The sequence below is a fragment of the Ictidomys tridecemlineatus genome, chromosome 2 (assembly GCF_052094955.1).
Source record: "Ictidomys tridecemlineatus isolate mIctTri1 chromosome 2, mIctTri1.hap1, whole genome shotgun sequence".
Taxonomy (NCBI): domain Eukaryota; kingdom Metazoa; phylum Chordata; class Mammalia; order Rodentia; family Sciuridae; genus Ictidomys; species Ictidomys tridecemlineatus.
Genome location: NC_135478.1, coordinates 113,243,539 through 113,264,602, shown reverse-complemented (window position 1 = coordinate 113,264,602; position 21,064 = coordinate 113,243,539). Strand labels below are relative to the sequence as shown.

Below are 21,064 nucleotides of genomic sequence, written 5' to 3'. Positions count from 1 at the left end.
GAGGAATGGAAGACTCCTCAGAAAAGCAACATGAAGCAGGTGAAGGTGACTTGGCCACTGATTACTGTGACCATAGGATAGTTAATTGTCCTCTCTGGTGTGTCTTCATTGCAAATGGCCTCTAAAATAAGATGTTTAATAAATGTACATTACTTAAGCAGTATATGACATACAATAATACAATTGTGTACCTGTCATATCCATTCTTCTCATGCCATCTTCATGCCTACAATTGTATTTTTCCCTTTAGGATTATTTCTTAGGCTATGTCCTGACACAATCAGGTCTTAACCCGCAGGAAAAAAAAATAAGTCCTATGTGCTGACCCATCACTGTGAGGGAGACCATCCATCAGAGGAATTATGGACCCCCAAAAAGCAAAAGCTATTAAAGGACTTGAGGGGAGGTGAAGTTGGGTGAAATGTCAACCAGCCAGTTTTCCATAGGCTCAAAGCAACCAGGGCTGTGTGTGAAGGGTCAACTTTAGGCCTGGACAGCAAACTGACTCCAGAGTCCCATTTTCCTGGAAATTACAAAGTTAAGATAGGTGTGGAATGTGGAGTCCATAAATTCCTTCTCTGAGGCTTCTTCTCTGTGTTGAAGTGAATTAGCTCCCAACAGGCAAGAGTGGGAAGTTTCATTCTTACTAAAATACTTTCAAAGAGCAAATTTCTGATACTTTGTGGATTTAGAAGAAAAAATATGGTTATTAGGACACTTTATAGTTGAAGCATGCATGATCTTGGTAAAAATAATGTTTCCTGTTAATTTTGCAGCAGGCTTTATTCATGCCTGTAATGCCAGCCTAATGCAGGCAGGCTGACTTTTTCTTTCTCATACCAATATAATTTTTTCCTCTCTATCTCCCTCTACCTCTCTCTCTCTCTCTGTCTCTCTCCCACCCCCTTCTATCTTTTTTTCTTTGAGACAGTGTCTTGCTTTTTGCCTAGGCTAGACCGAAACTCATGTTTCAGCCTCCCAAAGACCTGGGATTATAGGTGTGAGCCACCATGCATGGCTCCAAGCTAATTTTTATTTTCTGACTATAGTACCTCAAATAGAAATAATGAACCAAACAGTTTAATCATTTTTCTTTTTCATTTTCCTGAACATGTGACCTAAAACAGCCCAGTTCCACTCCCATTTCATGGCTCTATTTCTTTTTTTGTTTGTTTGTTTGAAGGTACTGGGGATTGAACCCAGGGCCTTGCACATGCTAGGCAAGCATTCTATAGGTTCTCACTAAGTTGCCCATGCTGGCCTTAAACTTGTGATCCTCCTGCATTAGCCTCCTGAATATCTGGGATTATAGGTGTGTACCACTGTGCTGGCTGGACAATCCATGTTTAAACTTTTTTTTTTTTTTTAGTTGTAGGTGAACACAATACAAAATAAATAAATTTTATCTCTTTTTATGTGGTGCTGAGGATTGAACCCCAGTGCCTCACACATGCTAGGCAAATGCTCTACCACTGAGCTACAACTCCAGCCTCTGGGAAATCTCTTTTTTGAAATGTACAAGGTGAGGTAATATCAGTATAAGTGTCTGTAATTCTACCTAATATGGAGACTGGGGCAGGAGGATCTCTTAAGTCAGGGGCTGTAGCTTACTATTATGACTGGGTGTCTTTACCAAGTATCAGTGGGATTGCACTTATGAATAGCTAAATGCACTCTAGCCTGGGCAGCGTAGTGAGACCCTGTCCCATTGTGCATGCATGCACACAAGCGTGTGCACGCCCCCCCCACATACACCAATTTACAATACTTTTAAAAAGAGATCCACATCTCCATATTTATCAATATTGAAAGCTTGACTTGTGATAAAAAGGCACAAAGTAGATTATCTTGCAAGAACCTTGGCAATTTGCCATTAAATAATTGCAATAAAAATTTCATTTGGAGATGATTAGAGGTGTTTTATGATTATAAGATCCTCACATGTTGAGCTAAAAGGGAGCTGTTAGAATGATCTTATCCAACCCTCTCCTCTCATGTATGGGGAATTATTTCAAACTCAGAGAAGTTACATATACCTGGGTATGTCACACAGCCACTACTAGTTGACTTATATGCACTGAGTCTCCAGTGGGGCTGAGCACATAAGGAATCCTTTGTCCCTTCTCTCTGCAGATTTTTAAAAATTATTTTCTAGTCCTGGCAAGCAGCCCTGCTTCCCTGGCAAGCAGCCCTGCTTCCCATTTTGTAACTCAAATGATTCCGTTTCATTTTTTAACTTGTTTTGTTTTTTCTTCTCCAGGAAACCCCAGGTCTGTTGGGTTTGTTGAAAAAACTGGTCAGTCTGATCTGCTTCCAGGGACTGCACCCGCCCTTTGGGCAGGCTGGCTGGCAGAGAGCAGCTGACTCCGGAGTTCTTGCTCATGTGACCACCACAGCTCCCTGTTGTGTTCCTTGTCCCCAGCCAGGGTGAGTACTCTGAGAGGTTCCTTCTGTGAGGAGCACCAGGTAGGCACCCCAGTCCTGAAAACTCACTGCTGGAACAGCTGGGGGGATAGCAGACAGGCACAGTAGGATGAACTTGGACGGACTTCAGACACTGTGTTGGTGCCTGGCTCTTTAAGCAGCAGGGATAGAACATGACTGGCTTCAAGTTTTGTCCCACAGGGTCTCTACTGGGCCCTTCCTTCCTTTTGTCCCCTAATTCTAACAAAGCTGCTCTGCCCTTCCTTCCTCTGTTCTTTGGCCCTTCCCCCGCCCCTCTCAATAACAAACCTTTTTTTCTTTCTCTTTGCTGATTTAGCAAGCAGCACAGTGGGCGTGGAGAGATTAATCAGTGACAAGAAACTGCCTCTCTCAGAGCAGTGACTGGGCTGTCCTCAGAGAAGCCTCCAAGAGTCAGCCAGCCCCAGGAGTCTGCCCCACTTACCGCCTGCTGCTCACCCACCTGCTCCTGCCATGGGACACCTTGGGGCCTTCTTCATCCTGTTGGGGGCCCTAGGGGCTCTTGCTGAGATCTGTGGTGAGTAACCAGCTTCTATCTTGTGCCTTTTTCCTCTTGGGACTCAGAGAGGGAGGACTACCTTGCCCATCCCCCTCATATTTTTGGGGGGAAACTGAGATTGAAGCGGGATAGGGGAACTTACCTGTCCCTCTGGATTCCCACAACAGTTTGGGCTTAGCTGGATCTCCACTTTGGCACACTGTGTTGAAATTAATTATATGTCTAACTCCCCACCAGACAAGAGCCCCATTAATTCAGGTATTTATTAATTTATTCATCCCACACTCATTTATTGAGTTTTTTCTGTGCCAGGCCTGCCTGATGTTAGGCTTTGGAGAAAGAACAAAGAGCAGAACAGGTCCAATCCATGCCCTCCTAGAGCTTATGTTCTAGGGAAAGGGATGGATAAAAGCAATCAAATGCCAAACTGGGCTGTGGTGAGTGCCAAAAAAGAAGCCAACCAAGCTGGGTGTGGTGGTGCCTGCCTGTAATCCCAGCAGCTCAGGAGGCTGAGGCAAGAAGATCGAAAATTCAAGGCCAGCCTCAGCAATTTAGCGAGGCCCTAAGCAACTTAGTGAGACCCTGGCTCAAAATAAAAAATAAAAAGGGCTGGGGATGTAGCTCAGTGGTAAAGTGCTCCTGGGTTCAATCCCCAGTATGGCTCCCTACCAAAAAAAAGGTGGAGAAGCCAACCAGGGGTAGAGGTCGAGAGCCAGGGTTGGGAGTCTGGGGAAGGATCTCCAAAGACTGGGAGCTAAAACCCAAAGGAGGAAAAGGAGTCCATGAGGAAGGAAGTGGGGACAAACATGCCTGGCAAAGGGAGGTGCACACTCAGAGGCCCTGCCTGCTCTGGCTCTGCCATATCTTGAAGGACCTTAAGGGAACTCTGAGGACCTTTCAGGACCTGTCTGTGAGTCTCAGTGCATAGACTTAGGGCCACTCATACACTGGGGCCAGGTGGGAAGCAGAAGGAAGATTTCAGAATGCTGGCTATTCACATATTTTTCCTCCTTGTAATCTACACACCAGGTCTCTGAGGAAACCATGATAGGCAGGTACAGACATGTCCAGTATCAGGTGAAGAATCCAGAAAGACCAAGTGATCTGCTCAAGGTGTTCCAGTGGAACTTCGCCAGATTAAGATCAGGCCATGGTCTTTGCTGGGCACTAGAAGCCTCTGACCTGTGTTCCGCAAGGGCAATCAGAGCTCTCATCCCTGAGTCCTTGGTTCCAGTCCAGGCAGACCCCAGGGAGACCTGGGTTGGGCTAGCCAGAACTTTCCCTCCTGTCCATCTGGCCAGCCTTGTACTTAGCCACACAAATAGCCCATGAGCCTGACTCTACAAGAGCTCCCTTCTCTTGGGATCTAGAGAACCTTGTACTGGGATTTGGGATACATCCTGCTGCTGCCAAGTAAGTCATTCCCAGCCTCATTCCTGCACCCAGAAAATGCTCTCCTGCCTTCCTCCTTAAGTGGTATGAGAATCCCACAGCACCTGCTTTATTAGCTTAAAGCTCTATATGCTTGTGAAATTGACAGGTTTGCTGTACTAATGCCAAATCAAAGTGAGCTCCTATGATTCTAAGTGCCAGCCCCAATCAGTGCTTAGCTACCAGAATAGTATGTGCAGGGTACCCCTGTGAGCAAAAGCCCTGGAGGGTAGAGTGCTTGCCCAAGTCCACTTTTATTAGCCTGCATGAATCTGCCCAGTTCCTTCCTTCTAAGGAAGTTAAACTGGTTGTCAGCCTCTCTTTACAACCTGCTCCTCATCTTATCATTTCTATCCTCCGATGACTCATCATGCTGGAGGTCAAATACCAGGATGGAGCCAGAGGGCTCCCTCACCTGTTTTAGGAAATAGGAGAAGAAAAGTGTGGAGAAATAGATTATCAGAGAGATTGAGACAGACAGAATTAGAGAGCCTCAGAAAGAGACAGAGACAGAGATAGAAGGCTACAGAAGTAGAGACAAGCACCCAGACAGAAAACTTCCCCCCACCTTCCCTGTGTGTGTGTGTGTGTGTGTGTGTGTCTTTGTGTCTGTGTGTATATATCAGGGGTTTAACTCAGGGGCACTTAACCACATCCCCAGCCCTTTTTTAAAATTTTTATTTGACAGAGTCTTGCTAAGTTGCTTAGGGCTTCACTAAGTTGCTGAGGCCTGCTTTGAATTTGAGATCCTCCTGCCTCAGCCTCCTGAGCCACTGGGATTACAGATGTGCCCCCCCCTTGCCTGGCTGAAAACCCTCTCTCTTACTGAACATTTTGGTGAGAAACCAGATGTGTGCTCTGACCTGGCCCCACACAGCAAAGAATTACTCAAGTTTCAAGCTAGTGAATGGTCATTTTATGGCAGCAGGAATCTGTGACTTTTGGAAAACCAGGCATAAATTCATGGGACCTGAACTCAGAGAGAGCTGTGTTGAAGGCCAGGAGGCAGGTAGAGCACTCTGTGGCCGTTCTTTTCCTTAGTCCCCTAGGAGAAGCGGCCTGCCCATCATCCTAAGATGTGGCACACTGGAGGCCACTATTGGGCAGCTGGAACTAGCAGCATCTGGGAGGCATAAATGGAAAGGAAAGTCCAAAAAGCCTCTAAGGCAAGCTACTCTGTTCTGAGCTTGGGTCCCTTCCCTAAGGGAGGAAGGCAGCCATCAACTAGAGCTGAAAATTTCCCTGAGGCTTTAGCTTCTAGGTATTTTTTTATCTTAGTTATGTAGCTTCAAATAAATTCTCTGGCTCTCAGATAAATAGCTACAAAATATGACAGTTTGCTAGTCACTTGCCTCAAACTCTCAGGCCATTTTCACTCAAACACAGGTGGCAAGAAAAGAGTTACTTTGAGATGTGCAGGGAAGAAGTTCATCAGGCAGCCCCATGAACCAGCTGGCAGTTCATGGCATTTGAAAATTGGATGCGTAACACATACTGCATGAGTTGACATTTTTGTCAATGGGTAGAACATGTACTTAGTGGGGTACCAAAGAGCAGGGGATTTGTAGTCACACTCATCCTTGGTTTTGCAACCTCATATAAGATACATGAGTTTTAACTTCTGTTTCTTCTCTTGTACAAAGCAGATCTAGAGTGAGAGCCAAGAAAGATAGGGTACGATGCCTAGGCATACCCCAAAGCTTGATATCTAGTCTTGCTGTTGTTCCTGATGGGTAGGTGGTTGCCTGGCAATAGCATTCTTTGCCCTCAGCCTACCGCCTCTCCCTCACCCACTCCAATTGCTCTCTGGGAACATCTGCTTTCCCTCTTTACCTATTGCCTCCATTTGGTAATATTTCCCCCATTCAAGTTGGATGTGTATTTGGTGAAAATGGAAGTGAGGATATTTATTCCCTGGGGATGGCAGTTTCTTGCTAGTGGTATGACTCTGTGACCTCACTTATACCATTTTCTTTCCTAAGTAATACCAGAGATGGACAACCAGCTGGTAGAGAAGCTGGGCCAACACCTCTTGCCTTGGATGGACCAGCTCTCCTTGGAACACCTGAACCCCAGCCTCTATGTGGGCCTGCGCCTTTCCAGCATGCAGGCTGGGACCAAGGAGGACCTCTACCTTCACAGCCTCAAGCTTGATTATCAGCAGTGCCTCCTGGGGTACTGTTACACTCTGTCTTCTTTCTCTGTGTCTTGCTTCACATCCCCAAAGTCAGGAGACCTGGGTTCTAGTTTGGTCCTTTTATTGCATTGTTGGCAGACTTTAGGCAAGTTTTGTCTTTTCTAGGTCTTTCTCCTTCTGTATAATGGTTGGACTAGATCAGAGATGCTAACATGAGCCCCTTGTGCTGCTACTGCACCCTCTTATACCTGAGGCAGACCTCACTAATCCATGACCATGCTGCCATAGGGAGCCCAGAAACAACATCTGAATCTGTGCTCATCTTCTGTGCATGAAGCAGACATCACTAATCCATGGCTTTGTTCTGAGCCATGAAGCAGCATCTTTCTATTCTTCCTTTCCAAGGAGCATTAAGGAAAGGCCTGTTCTGGGGTTTGAATAACAGTGAAGAATCAGGAGCATTCATTAAACACCTTCCCACTTGGGATCCTGGAGAAATGGATACAGGGTGGGGAGAGGAAAGGAAGGGGAGAACATATGGGTGAAACATGGCCAAAGTGTGGGGCAAGCACAGGTGATTTGGATGCAGGAGCCTCAGAATTTATTTTTGTAGTTAACTAAAGATATTTTAATGATTAAATTAAGCATTCACCCAATCATTCACCTTTTTAAATATCTTTAGTTAACTACACCAATTTTTGGCACTTCTATCAATGTTTCCAACTGTTAGGATTTTTCTATTCTGTGATGTTGGTGAGTGGTGGGGGTTCCCCCAAAGGCTTAGCATGGTGGCACTTTCTCATAAGGATGTTATTAACTGGCTTTGTCCTAGGTCTACCTCCAGAAATTACAACAATGGTTGCCAAACCAAGCCTTCCATGGGCCAGCTGGCCCTCTACCTGCTCACTCTCAGAGCTAACTGCGAATTTGTCGGGAGCCGCAAAGGAGATAGACTGGTCTCCCAGCTCAAGTGGTTCCTGGAAGATGAGAAGAGAGCCATTGGTGAGAGGACACCATCTTCTGTGGGTGGGAAACAGTTGGGAGTGCTCACGATATTTTTGGTGAGAATCAGAATTTGGGGTTTTCTACACATCTTATTTCCCATTTTGCCTCTCTTATTGTTCACCCGGAGACTTGAGCCTTTCCCGGTAGCTAGGCATTATCCAGCCTTTCCTGAATTCCAACATGCATGTTATTGGCAAGTCTTGATGCTCAGCCATAAAGACTGACCTGACTGCCCACCTTCTTTCAACTCACAGGCCAAGGTCTGCATACATGTGCCCTCCCTCCCTTTCTAGATCATTCCAACTCTACCTTTAACCCCACCTCCACCCCCCATCTTTGGCATTACTTCCTTGAGGAATTCTGTCTTAACTTCCCAGCTATTGAAAGACTTCTGTTATAAGGCTCCATAGACCTCAGGCCATGTTTCAGTTATAATCAGGCTCTCATGAGTATGAGTTGTGCTATGATCAGAGACCCCATCTGCACAGTGCCAGGCTGTTGTCTCTTTACTCCTATCTTCAAGCATAATGCTTAACACATAGTAGGACCTCATGAAGTAGGGATTGAGGCAATAAAGGAATGAAGGATCCCATGAATTCAAAGGAGTATGTTGGAAAGTACAGGCAATGGTGCCCCATGTGCTGATGGGCTGCTTGTTGGGAGAGGGCAGAGAGGCAAGCCCTCAGGCCTGGCATGACTCCCTCACCCCTTGTTTTTCTCCCTCCCAGGACACGATCACAAGGGCCACCCCCACACCAGCTACTACCAGTATGGCCTCAGCATCCTGGCTCTGTGTGTCCACCAGAAGCGAGTACATGACAGTGTGGTGGGCAAGCTCCTGTATGCTGTGGAACACGACCACCACCTCCACCAGGGTCACTTGTCTGTGGGTGAGTGGGCCAAACCCTGTTGACCCTAGGCTGGCTTTCCCTGGCCCCCATTCCCAGCTGAAGACCTCCATGTCCTGGCCCCACATTTACCTGTGAGAGCCCTCCTTATCATATCCCTTAGGAGTGAGATGGAGGGAGACTTGTGTGTGGAGCAGTGGCTTTACCTTGAAGCTAGACTAGGATCCAAACCCCAGCTTCATGGCACACTCACTGTAGGACCTCCTGGGGAAGCCAGGTGGCCTTTCCTATAAAATGACCCTCCAGGAGCTGGGGATATAGCTTAGTAGAAAAGAGTATGCTTAGCATTCACAAGTATCACAAGTTTTGATCCCCAGTACCATATTAAAAACAAAGTAAATGACCTCCTAGGAATATAGGATTCCTTACAAGCAAAGATTTAGCATATGCCTGGCATAGAGAAAAATCTGGGTGCATATCATCTCGGTATCAGAGGACCTGTGAAGCTTGAGCCCTAGGTTCCAGAACGGCTTCCTCACTATGTGAACTTGGGCTTTCATTTCTATTTCTTATCATTGTGAATCAAGGTCTCTTTCTAGGCCTGGCATTCCATGAGTGAATATGTGTCTCACACAGAGCGGGGGTTGGATGGTGAAGGTCTGTGTGTGTTGGGGGGTGGGTAAATACCTAGAGAGAAGAAGTAGGGAGCTTGTTCTGCCCTACAGACTTACAGAAAATCAGAGGGCACATTAGAATCAGCTGCAGCAGGTATACAGGCTTAAAAAAAAATCTCAGGATCTATGCAACTCTCCATATCAATAAAATTGAATTACCTGGGTATGGACCTAAGGCAGCAATTGGCTTAAAACTCCCCAGAGGTGGGGGTTGTGACTCAGTGGTAGAGTACTTGCTTTGCAAATGAGAGACACTGGTGTTTGATCCTCAGCACCACATGAAAATAAATAAATAAAACAAAGGTATTGTGTCCATCTACAACTAAAAAAAAAAAAAAAGCTTGAAAATTAAAAAAAAAAAAAAAAAAGCTCCCCAGAGGATTTCAAAATGCAGCCAAGTTTGGGAGTGAGTAGTATAGGATCCAGTCTTTCCTTTTCTTTTTTTAAATATGTTTTAGTTGGATCTTTTATTTTACTTATTTACTTATATGTGGTGCTGAGGATCGAACCCAGGGCCTCATACATGCCAGGCAAGTGCTCTACCACTGAGCCAGAACTCTAGCCCCTAGGATCCATTCTTTTTGGGCCTGCCTTCTGTGGTCTCTTCCCTTGACCTTTAGCCCTGAAAGAGTAGAATGACCATCCAAACCAGTTTTCCCAGGATTAAGAGGTTTCCCGAGACATAAGATATTCAGTGCCTAGATGGGGAGACTCCTGAGCAAATGATTTTGGTTGGTGGCCCTAGCTGCTCTGATCATGTTGTCTGATTACTTCAACTCCTGCTGAGGCTGCCCACTGCCACAGGGTCTGAACCTCAAGGCACTGCATGGTCCCTCATGACTGTCCAGCTCATCATAATTCCTATCTCTTCAGACACAGTGGCCATGGCAGGCTTGGCCCTCACCTGTCTGGAACGCTTCAACTTCAACCCTGATCTGAGACAACGGATCACCTTGGCCATCCAAACATCAAAGGAGAAGATCCTGAAGGCCCAGACCCCTGAGGGCTACTTTGGGAATGTCTACAGCACCCCACTGGCTCTGCAGGTGGGAAAGAGGCACTGGAGCCATGGCCTGGGGGTCCCTAAAAGGTCAGGCTGGTTGGAGATTGGAAGACCTGGCTAATCACTGCTGGCTGACCCACCCCTTTCCTCTCTTCCCCATCCCATCACAGTTGCTGATGACCTCCCCTATGCCCAGGATGGGGCTAGGCATAGCATGCCTCAAAGCAAGGACAGCCCTGTTGGCCTTCCTGAAGGATGGGGCCTTCCAGAATGCTCTCATGATTTCCCAGCTGCTGCCCGTCCTGAACCACAAGACCTATATGGATCTCATTTTCCCAGACTGCCAGGCACCTAGAGGTAGTCAAACCTTTTGTGGAAACACAACTTTTTACAATCTGCTGAGATTATTTACATCTGTGTGACCCAGTTAAGGGCGGTTTCTTGGTCCCAATTTGCTGAGGCAATACAAGTTTGTTGGTATGCCTAGGTCACAGAAGTTAAAATGCGATTACAGTCTCTAGATGCTCACAGTGTGGGGTCAAAGATGCCAAATACTGAGTGGACTCCAGTGAAGAAATGTTTGAATGAATAAATGAGGAGAGGTGTATTTCAGATAACTCTGAAACATGAGAGTTATCTGAAATAACTGACATTAATTAACAGCATTGAATTAACAGCATTGAATCAGGGCATCATCTGGGAAAGAGACTTGAAGAAGTGATGAGATTTGTCAGTGGAGAAGGGAGAAAGGAAAAGGGAGGGCAGAGCAGAAAGAAGACAGCAAGAATAAAAGCACATAAAAGAAAATAATTTGGGGGAACTTGGGGAAAGCTCTTGTAAAAGAATGGAAATGAGCAAGAGTGGCAGGCAGATTGAATGAAAAGCAGGTTAAGGACCTTGGGTGTAGCTTGGTTGTAGAGGATTTGCCTAGTACTTGTGAGTTCAAGTTCAATCCCTAGGCATGGAGAGGGGAGGTGGAGGTAGCAGATAACATTTAAAAAATGTATACAAATGTATGTTCTAGAAAGAGTCCTCTGGGAGCCTGGGATGGTGGAGCGTGACTCTCATTCCAGTGACTTAGAGGCTGAGGCAGGAGAATTACAAGTTGGAGGCCAGCATTTGTAATTTATCAAGGCCTTAAGCAACTTAGCAAAACCCTATCTCAAAATAAAAATAAAAAGAACTGGGGCCAGGTACTGTGGTGCATGCCTGTAATCCTAACAGCTTGCAAGGCTGAGGCAGGAGGATTGCAAGTTCTAAACCAGCCTCAGCAACTTAGCAAGGCTCTAAGCAACTTAGAAAGACCCTGCCTCTAAATAAAATATAAAAAGGGGTTCAGGGATGTGGCTCTGTGGTTAAGCACCCCTGGATTCAACCCCTGCTACCAAAAAGAAAAGAAAGAGCCCTGTGGGGTACAATTCTTGAAGCAGAGAAACTAGTGAGGGGCCTGATCTTGAGTGGTGCAGGGATGTGGAGGCTGAAGGACAAGGGAGCTGGGATGGCAGACAGGTTTCAGTTTAGCAGATAGTCGTGGCATTAAGCTAAGAACATGCAGAAGAATGCAGTCCAGATGGTCCAAAGTGTTCTTGCAGGAAAGGATGCAGTCTAGATAGGCCAAAGTGTTCTTGCAGGAAGATAGGACTCATATCCAGACTCTCTATCCTCACACCAGCTTCCCCTTTTTTCCTTCCTGGCACAGTTATGTTGGCTTCAACTCTTGAGAATCCTTCACCTACCCATGTCTCAGAGATGATCAGTGTCACACTGAAGGTCTCCAGTGTCTTGCCACCATATCAACAGGCCATCTCTGTTCTTGCTGGGTCTTCCTTGAAAGATGTCCTGGAGAAGGCCCACGAGCTAGGAGGATTCACGTGAGACACCCCCATTTTCTAATTCTCACTCCATTCATCCCCTCTTCCAGGGTCATGGAATGGACAGGGGACAGAGGAAAGGATTCCCTTGGGAGAAGTACTGGCCCAACTTCTGTGTCCACCTTCTGCATTCCTTTCTGGCTCATGTTGTCATGGAAACAAGGGGCCATGGGAGAGCATTGTCATTAAGAGAGCAAGTTCTGGAATCAGAGCCCTCAGCACTGGGATCCCAGCTCCCCTTTCTCCAGCTAGGGATCCAATACAGCTATTTACCATAATTCAGGGAGGATGTCAGATGTTCTCTTCTCATAGGACCATTTTGAGGAGAGCAATGTGAGTGGCTCATAAAGTTTGTGCCACTCAGCTGGAAACAGTGGCATATATTTTTAATCCCAACTACTCCAGAGGCTGAGGCATAAAGATTTCATCAAGTTGCTAAGCCTGGGCAACTTAGTGAGATCCTGTCTCAAAATGAAAAAGAAAAGGGCTGGGGATGTAGCCCCGGGGTAGAGTACCCCTGACTTCAATCCCCAGTAGTGCACACACATAAAGAGATAGTGTCATTTGCTTTTATAGGTGTAGGGTCCAAAATGTAGGAAGTGCTTAATACAGCTTAGCTTTCAAGAAATAAGACTTTGTAGTATTAAATAATCTTGGTGCAATCCTGTTATTAATTACCCTGAGGAGGTTGGACAATGCTACCCTGAGGAGATGGGACAATGTCCTTCAACTTGCTTCTTACTTTGAGATGTGACAAGTCTAAGAATAAGCAGGTTTGATGATCTGTCAGGCCCTGTCTGGTTCTAAATAAGATAAATGTGATTCATCTTATGAGAATGACTCTCTCTTTTGAGAAGTTAGGGGTCCCATCAGGTCAACTCTTCCCCTGAATTCTCCCTTAGAAAAATGAGCCTCTTTGAAGAGGTCCCCAATTCTTGTTTCCAACTGAACTTTCCAGAGAACAACTTTTGAAGCCAGGGAGGACCAAGAGCTGTCACCTTGGGGTCATCTGGGCCAGGGACTCTCAGATCAGAGATATGCAAAGACCCCCTTAAAGGATAAAAATCTCCCACATCCATGGTTGTTACTTCTATAAGAGACTTGGATGTGACTATCAAGTCCTTTCTTTCTTCCTTTAGACATGTATGAATCCTAAACAACATTGTAAATTAAATAGGAAAAAAAGTGTAATGGGGCTGGGGATGTGGCTCAGTGGTAGAGTGCTTGCTTGGGTTCAATTCCCAACACCACAAAATAATAATAAATTCAAATAAGGATTGTCTGTGAAAGTACAGGTCTACACTGGCAGGTCCAGTGATCTCAATACTCCCTTATATTTGAGCCACTACTGAAGCTGAGTCTGTACAGGCTGCTGTAGCTTCCTAGGCTTTTTTTCTAGTCCCAACATTTCCTTCATTATTAAACCCACTTCCTGGTCAATCTCTTGCAGCACACAGAGAAATGCTTCTGGGTACCAACACAGTCACAGGCCACACACATGTTGAGTGACCTTGCCAAGTCTTAATTTAGCAGATGTGGAGATTATTCAGAGCCTGCTACTTTCGTGTTTGAATATTGTTGAGACAATGAAAAATAAAAAGAATTTCACATTTTAAAATTCAGAGCTTCGAGGACCTCTGAAAAGCCAACATGAACACAAATCTGAGAAACTGTTCTTTTGTTAGTGTGAATGGGCTGAGTTCAGGGGCTAGGCAGAAAGGCCATTTTATATAAGGGACTTGAACACTCTTGGATTTTAGTATCTATGGGAGATCCTAGAACCAATCCCCTGAAGATATGGAGGGATGGTTGTATTTCTTTTGCCTCTTACTCTGAGTGAGCTTCTGTTTCTTAAAACTGAAATAATCTGCAGGGTGTGGTGGTATACACATGTAATCTCAGCAACTCAGGAGGCTGAGGCAGGAGAATTGCAAGTTCCAGCAAATTAGAGAGACTCTGTCTCAAAATACATAAATTAATTTAAAAAGGGACTGGAGATGTAGTTTAGTGTTAGAGTGCTTGCCTAGCAAGAGTAAGGTCCTGGGTTTAATCCCCAGTACCACCAAAAAAATTTTTTTTATAATCCTCCCATGTCTAAGATGGAAACCATCCTCACTTTTGGAGTAAAGAAGGATGTGCCCCATGAAATATTAAGAGGAACCTCTGGAAATGGTATTCAGTTGGGTCAGGGAAATGAAAAGTGGAAGGCAAGGAGCTCAAAGAAAGTGAAAAAAGTGTGAATAAGGTATTTCTTAGTTTCCAGGGCCTAATTAACTAACTACTCCAGCATCCACAAGTGTGGATTATGTGAAACCAGAGAGCAGACTAAGCAACCCAGCTCCAAGAAGAGGAGATTGCTACTGAGCCATGGAAACTTGCAGAACGAGAGACCCAGTGCCACTACCAGTTGTCTCTGCCTCTGCTCCCCCATGTCCCTCTCCTCGTGTCCCAGTGTCTCTGCACTCTGGCCTCACATTCTCTCATTGCATCTTGGCCTATTCAGTGTGATGCTTCTGCTTCTGCTTCTGCTTCTCCACCTCCCTGGACGCACACAACATCAGCCCCCAGAGCGGGGAATGACAACTGAGTTAATAACTTAATCAGTGTCCCTTCATGGAGGCCATGGTCTTGGTGAATGCAGAAAGGGTGAAACCTCCAGGCAGTATTATTGGGTCTGGAGAGGAGGGGTTAGAGGTAAGACCCATGGACTGTGGCAGGGTAGTCCAGGAAGGCTTTGGCTAGTGCTGGCCCTAAAGGCAAGGACAAAACTTCTTTGCCAGTGTGGATGAGCGCCACTTTTCCCCTTGAGACAACAGTCTCCTCTTTCTTCATCTTTCCCTTTTCTAGGTATGGAACACAGGCCTCCTTGTCAGGCCCCTACCTGACAACTGTAATGGGGAAAGCAGTTGGGGACCGAGAGTTTTGGCAGCTCCTCCGAGCCCCTGACACCCCCCTACAGCAAGGTGAGTGTGATTACCTGTAACCCCTATATGTGTCCCCTACCTCACCCCAACCAGCAATAAGGCTTCATCAACTCATCCCAGCTTTCCCTTGAAACTTCTTGGGCTATACCTTGTAAAATCACCAATGTTCAAGATTGGACCTAATTTGTTTAACTGATTTCTTAGAATTTTTATGCAAGTTATCATAGAAATTCTTGGAGACCAAGTAAGTTTTAAAAAAGAAAAAAAAGGAAAATTTAAATCACATGTAATTCACTGTCTAGAAATGCCTCCTTTTAATATTTGGTGTATTTTTTCCTAGATACTTCTAGAAATATGTAAGTTTATTTAAAAAAAATTGGAGCCACAACCAAGTGTGTCAGCACATGCCTGTAATCCTAGATACTCCAGAGGGTGAGGCAGGTTGGCAATTTAGCCAGACCCTGTCTAAAAATGAAAAAATAAGAAGAACTGGGGATATAGCTCAGCAATAGTGTTTGCCTAGCAAGTATAAGGCCCTGAGCTCAATCCCCAGTACAACCAAAAAGCAGGAGGTGGGCAGGGGAAAGCTATACTTTCTAACAATGGGATCCAATAGAAATAAAACATCAGTTACATGCGTAATTTAAAATTCTCTAGTTGTCCAAACTAATATTAAGGCCAGGTGTGGTGACACACACCTGTAATCCCAGCAGTTTAGGAGGCTGAAGCAGGAGTATTGCAAGTTCAAAGTCAGCAATTTAGCAAGGCCCAAACAACTCAGTGAGACCCTATTTCTAAATAAAATATTAAAAAGGGGCTGGGGATGTGGTTCAGGGGTTAAGCACCCCTGGGTTCATTCCCAAGTACCAAAAAAAAAAAGAAAAACCCTAATATTAATAACATTTCTTATTTAACCCAATATATCAAAAATATCATTCTAAGAGGTAATCAATGTAAAATTAGTTTGGTACCAGTTGAAAGGACACTCATAGAGTCCACGCAAAGTCCAAAGACCACACCACACACCAGAATCCCGCGCAAGAGATTTATTGTTAGTAACATGGCTGTCCTCTGAGGAGAGCAGCAGCCTGTCGGCACTCACAGAGCAGTTTTATGGCCCACAAGAGGAATCTCATAAGCTGTTTAGGAGTTTAAGCTGGGGTGAGGTTGATCCTTTTAGCAGGCACATGTTCTTATGGGAGGAATCTCATTAGCTGCTTAGGAGTTTAAACTGTGGTGGGGTTGATTGTAAACTGTTTAGAAGTTTAAGCTGTGGTGGGGTTGATTTTTTTTTAGTAAGCACATGTTCTTATGGGAAGTTAAGTAGCATCGCCTCAGAATCCAAACTTTGGAACTTTTAGATAAAATGGCTCCTGACCTAAAATGTCAAATTTGGTTCCAGTAACAGTGATTTAACTCAGGGGTGCTTAACCACTGAGCCATATCCCCAGCCCTTTTTATTTTTTATTTTGAAACATGGTCTTACTAAGTTGCTTAGTGCCTTCACTAGTTACTGAGGCTGACTTTGAACTTGGGATCCGCCTACCTCAGCCTCCCAAGCCACTGGAATGACAGGCATGTGCCACCACATCTGGCTTCAATGTAAAATTACTAATGACATATTTTACATGCTTTTCTTTTTTTTCTCGTACAAAGATTTCAAGTGCTTTTTGTTGCCACATTTGCCTAATGGCTACCATAATGACAAGTGCAACTCTGTACTGTTTTGCAACCATTATTTTGTTGTTGTTTTTGTTGTTGTTGTTTATTGGTTGTGTTGTGTTTTGTTGGTGCTGGAGATTGAACTCAGGGGCACTTGGCCACCGAGTCACATCCCCAGCCCTATTTTGTATTTTATTTAGAGATAAGGTCTCATTCAGTTGGTTAGCGACTCACTGTTGCTGAAGCTGGCTTTGAACCTGCAATCCTCCTATCTCAGCCTCCAGAGCTGCTGGGATTACAGGCGTGCACCACCACAACCAGCTGGCTGCAACCTTTTTTTTAAACTTTTAATTCTTAATATACTATGGACATCTTTCTATGTTGGTATATGTAGATTTTACTCTTTTATTTATAACAGCCACACAGACCATGTCATCCATTATAGTACTTTGGGCTGCAAGTAACAGGAAATGCAATGCAAACAACTTTCCTCTATGACATCCATTGGCCTGTATGATCAGAAGTACAGAGGTAGCAAGGACTTCAGGAATGTTGTAACCAGGGCTTCAGCCCTGTTTCCCTATGACTTCTTTGGCTCTGTTCTCTCTTTGTGGCTTCCTCCTCCAGAAAGACCCTTGTAGGACTGAGGATATAGCTCAATGGCAGAGTGCTTGTATAGCAATCCTGAGGCCCTGGGTTTAATCCCTGGCACTGCTAAAAGAAAAACAAAACAAAATAGAAAGACCCTTCTATTTCTTTTTGAGGCCACTCCCTTTTTATGAGTGAGAGAATTATCTTTGAATCCCTCAGCAAACTTCTCCTTACATGTCAAAGGCTGAATTGGGACCTGTTTTCATTCCTGGACCCACCTCCTAATGCATCACCTTGGGGGTTGTTTCAACATATGAATTATGGGACCAAACAAACATTCAGATTATAGCATCTCCATTGAAAGGAAATGTCCTAAGGCCAGTGTAGTGCACCTCCCTGACACCTGGGTTCTCTGAGGACCCATTCAACTCCCCCATGGGTTGTTGACATCATTTCTGATTTTTTTTTCCCCCTGGTGCTGGGTATGAACCCAGGGCCTAATGCATGCTGGCAAGTGCTCTACCACTGAGCTTCACCCTCAACCTGATTGTTATTACTCACCCCATTTCTCTAATGAGAACACAATTGTTAACAGAGATTAAATAAATTGCCCAAGGTCACAATGTTAATGAGTGACAGAGCTGGGTTTTGAACCCATGTATCCTACTAGAGCTTGGATTATCTAGAGAGCAAAGGCAGATCCTGGAGATTTCATTGCTATTCCTGTTTCTCCCTCCAGACCACACTGAGCAAGTCCTTCTTCCTGGCAACCCCTGGGGTATTATGAAGACAGTGTTGTCAGGGTCTCTGATTCTTCTCACCTTGTGTCTGTTATCCAGCATGCAGTCTTGTACCCCTGCCCTTTGGAGGTGCCCCTAATGCAAAAATGCCTCATTTAACAGATTCAGACTCGCTATTGGCTCTGAAAGGCTTTCAACTTCCCACCAGCAAACTATGAGTGGATCTTCAAAGTGGAGCAGGAGGGGGATCCAGGTCAGAGGATACCTTGTCTTGTTAACCTTCCTGGCTTCATCTCTTTCTGCAGGCATTGCTGACTACAGACCCCAGGATGGAGAAACCATTGAGCTGAGGCTGGTTAGCTGGTAGTCCCTGGGCTCCCTCAACCCGGCAGCCTCACACACTCCCTTCTATCTTCCTTCCTGATATCCCTGGAATAGGCATTTGCCTGACCCTACTGCTACCTCTTGAACACTTGGAGGGATGTCCTCCAGATCACCACAGCCACCACCCCTATAAGGATCCTAAGCCATGATTCAACCCTGAAGTAGGGAGCCAAGTACCTCCTTTGGGAAGTTTGAGTAGTCCCAATCTGGTCCTGCCTGGCCCACAGGCCTTCCATAAAGGTGGGCCCATATTCTGAAGGACATACTGCACTCAGACTCCTTGGCAGAAGGAGAAGAAATCTGCAGGACATGGGCATTGTGAGTACTACTGCTCTGGGATTAGAGGCCCACAAGGAGGCCTCCAGGGCCCAGGGGCTGTGGCCCTGACGCTGACTCTTCACTCTGCTGTCAGGGTGGTGGTCCCAGAGCTGACAAGGCCTTAGCAGGGCTGTTTAATGCCCACCTTGAAATGATTAAAGTTTTGATTGAGTATGTGTTGCAGCATCTTGATGCCTTGTATTCCACAAATACAGGGGCAAGGACAGAGAAGGGGAGGTACCCTGGGGTATGGGGGGAGTTGGGCACATGGACATTTACATGGATATTGGGTAGTAAGGTTGGCAGAGAGGCTGTTTACTAAGCAACTCTTTAGGGCTGTAAATATTTTAATTTCATCTTTGCTTTACAGATAAGGAAACTAGTAGTTGAAAAGGGAAAGTGATTCACCCAAGGTCACAGACAAGGCAGTAATGCTGTGGCCTCCCACAGTGTCAGGCAGGGGATGTGGCTTAGAAGACAGACAGACATGACCTAAGCAGAATATAGTGGTGCAGGCTTGTGGTCCCAGCTACTCGAGAGACTGACGTAGAAGGATTGCTTGAGACCAAGAGTTTGAGACCAGCCTGGGCCACATAGTGAGATCCCATTTCAAATAACATGCCCTGGAATTAATTTTTTTTTAAAAAAACCCCTGATCAGCCTCCTGGCTCCTCCACTCATACATTAAAAATTAGAGATTTTGGGAGTGGGAGGTGGGCAGAGGGAGAAGAAGAGATTCACCAGATTGAACAGGGCAGAGTTGGAGGAAGAGAGGAGGAATGAGAATGGGAAAGACAGTAGAACAAATCAGCCATAACTTCCTATACTCATATATGAATATTCGACTAGTATAACTCCACATTATGACACCACAAAAATGAGATTATATATGTCAAAATACATTCTACTGTCTGTATAACTAAAAAGAACAAATTTTTAAATATTAGGGACTTCAATGATTATTCTAATTACATGGCAGAGCCTCAATTCAACTGAAGGCTAAAGTCAGAGTCTCATTGTCTCACTCCCAGCTTTTAGCCACAGCACACTCAGGACACCACTTAGGCCATGGCAGTCAAGATATGGGGACCCTGTCTCAGTAAAGTGAAGCGTTGGGACTGAGGTTCTGGATCACCCTCTTATGATGCAGGATTCATGGAGGGGCACCCCATATCTCCACCAAGGTTTAGAGGAGAACCTGTCCTTCAAGGGGTGATGAATAGCACATAAGGTTCAAGCTGACGAACTTGAAGTCCCAGAAGCCACAGATTAAACATGGCTAGTCCTCTTCCTAGAGGACTGGCTTCCGATATTAAGGATCTGGACAGGCAAGGGAAGAAAGTGATTTAAAACATTCTTCTATATTGAAACAAACATTAAAATAGCAGGAAGCCAGTGAAAACCAGCCCTGTTTCTCTAAGGTGAAATGTCTTCACTCAAAATACAGAAGTGTTTATTCACTTGCCAATCCTTAATTGTGGTAGGGAGAGGACTCTGGACCTGCTCTGTGACTTTCCCCTTACAACTCTTCCCCAGAGGAGTGGTGACTAAAAGAGGTTGGTGTTTGCCTCAGGTCACACAATCTGTAAGTGGAAGAGTTGAGATCCTCATCCAAAGATTCTAGTGAATGACACTTGACAGGGCACTTTTCAGCTGCCTCTTACCCGCTGAGACATGACCTGAGAAAGCCTCAAGCCCCTCCATATGGGAAAGACTGGCTGTGGCAGGTCTCAGGGTCTATGAGCTGGGTTTGCTCCTTCCTCCAGGAGGGATTGTCTTCCTGGCTCTGAGGAGCAGGAAGATTCTGAACCCTGTTCACTGGTGCAGGGCCTAACCTTGGACCGCATGGAGGAATGCTTACCTTGCTCATTGTACAGCAGGGAAGTCCTAACATAGAACACTATTTTTGTGGGACAAGGTGCTATAGAACACTGGCAAGCACAATTTCCTTATTCCTTTGACAAAAAGTTATTCCCCTGATGGTGCAGGGTCGGGCTATGTGGTAGTTTCTGGACTCTTGGTGTCTTGACTTCTATAAGAAGATATGTATGTATCACCCCTGGCCTATCATGACTTTTATATGTAGATTGGCACACACCTGCTAAAAAGCAATAAAGCAGATGCTGTTCTCTGAAACCGTCTCCGGAGGGGTTTCTCTGTGCCCTCAAGCTCCCCACAATCAATGTTGGAGGGTCAAGCCCCCCAGCAGATCACCAAAAGGATATTTGCTAAGCAGACCCAGCCCACTGATTTGGGAGTTGCCAAGAACAGTAATGAACTTGAATATGAGGCTCAGTGCTCTCTTATCTATATTTTCCCAGCCCTTCTCTTCTTCTTCAGCTTTCTCTGAGTAGAGCTCTAGCCAGAACTCTGCCACCTTTCCAATTCAAGCCCTAAGTTCCTTCTTACTTTCTGATCATGGGTCCCACAGCCACTGGCCAGGTGTAGTTTTGCACAATCAGCAGGGACCTAGAGAAGCCAGGGTCTGAGAAGCTCTCCTCTAGGACTTGGCTT

The 21,064-nt window shown here is 45.3% G+C and overlaps 1 protein-coding gene across 2 annotated transcripts; it reads left to right on the top strand.

Annotated features, from left to right (window-relative positions):
- Positions 1 to 2,287: 2,287 nt before the first annotated feature.
- Tcn2 (transcobalamin 2) lies at positions 2,288 to 18,724 on the top strand. 2 transcript variants are annotated; one of them, XM_005341868.5, is made up of 10 exons: positions 2,288 to 2,427; positions 2,762 to 2,980; positions 6,376 to 6,568; positions 7,363 to 7,532; positions 8,264 to 8,425; positions 9,931 to 10,103; positions 10,231 to 10,417; positions 11,760 to 11,931; positions 14,779 to 14,894; positions 18,154 to 18,724. In XM_005341868.5, the coding sequence occupies exons 2-10, from the start codon at positions 2,917 to 2,919 to the stop codon at positions 18,213 to 18,215; spliced, it is 1,299 nt and encodes a 432-aa protein (XP_005341925.1). In that variant the 5' UTR covers positions 2,288 to 2,427; positions 2,762 to 2,916; the 3' UTR covers positions 18,216 to 18,724. The 2 variants fall into 2 exon arrangements, with proteins under 2 accessions (XP_005341925.1, XP_005341924.1); XM_005341867.5 differs by having other exon boundaries at positions 2,316 to 2,466.
- The last annotated feature ends 2,340 nt before the right edge of the window (positions 18,725 to 21,064 follow it).

What these genes read in the sequence shown, in the direction of transcription:
- Tcn2 (XM_005341868.5), top strand. Translation starts at nt 2,917, where the DNA reads ATGGGACACCTTGGGGCCTTCTTCATCCTGTTGGGGGCCCTAGGGGCT. An exon ending in TATCAGCAGTGCCTCCTGGG is followed by an intron (nt 6,569 to 7,362) that starts GTACTGTTACAC and finishes GCTTTGTCCTAG; the next exon opens with GTCTACCTCCAGAAATTACA. An exon ending in AGACTGCCAGGCACCTAGAG is followed by an intron (nt 10,418 to 11,759) that starts GTAGTCAAACCT and finishes TTCCTGGCACAG; the next exon opens with TTATGTTGGCTTCAACTCTT.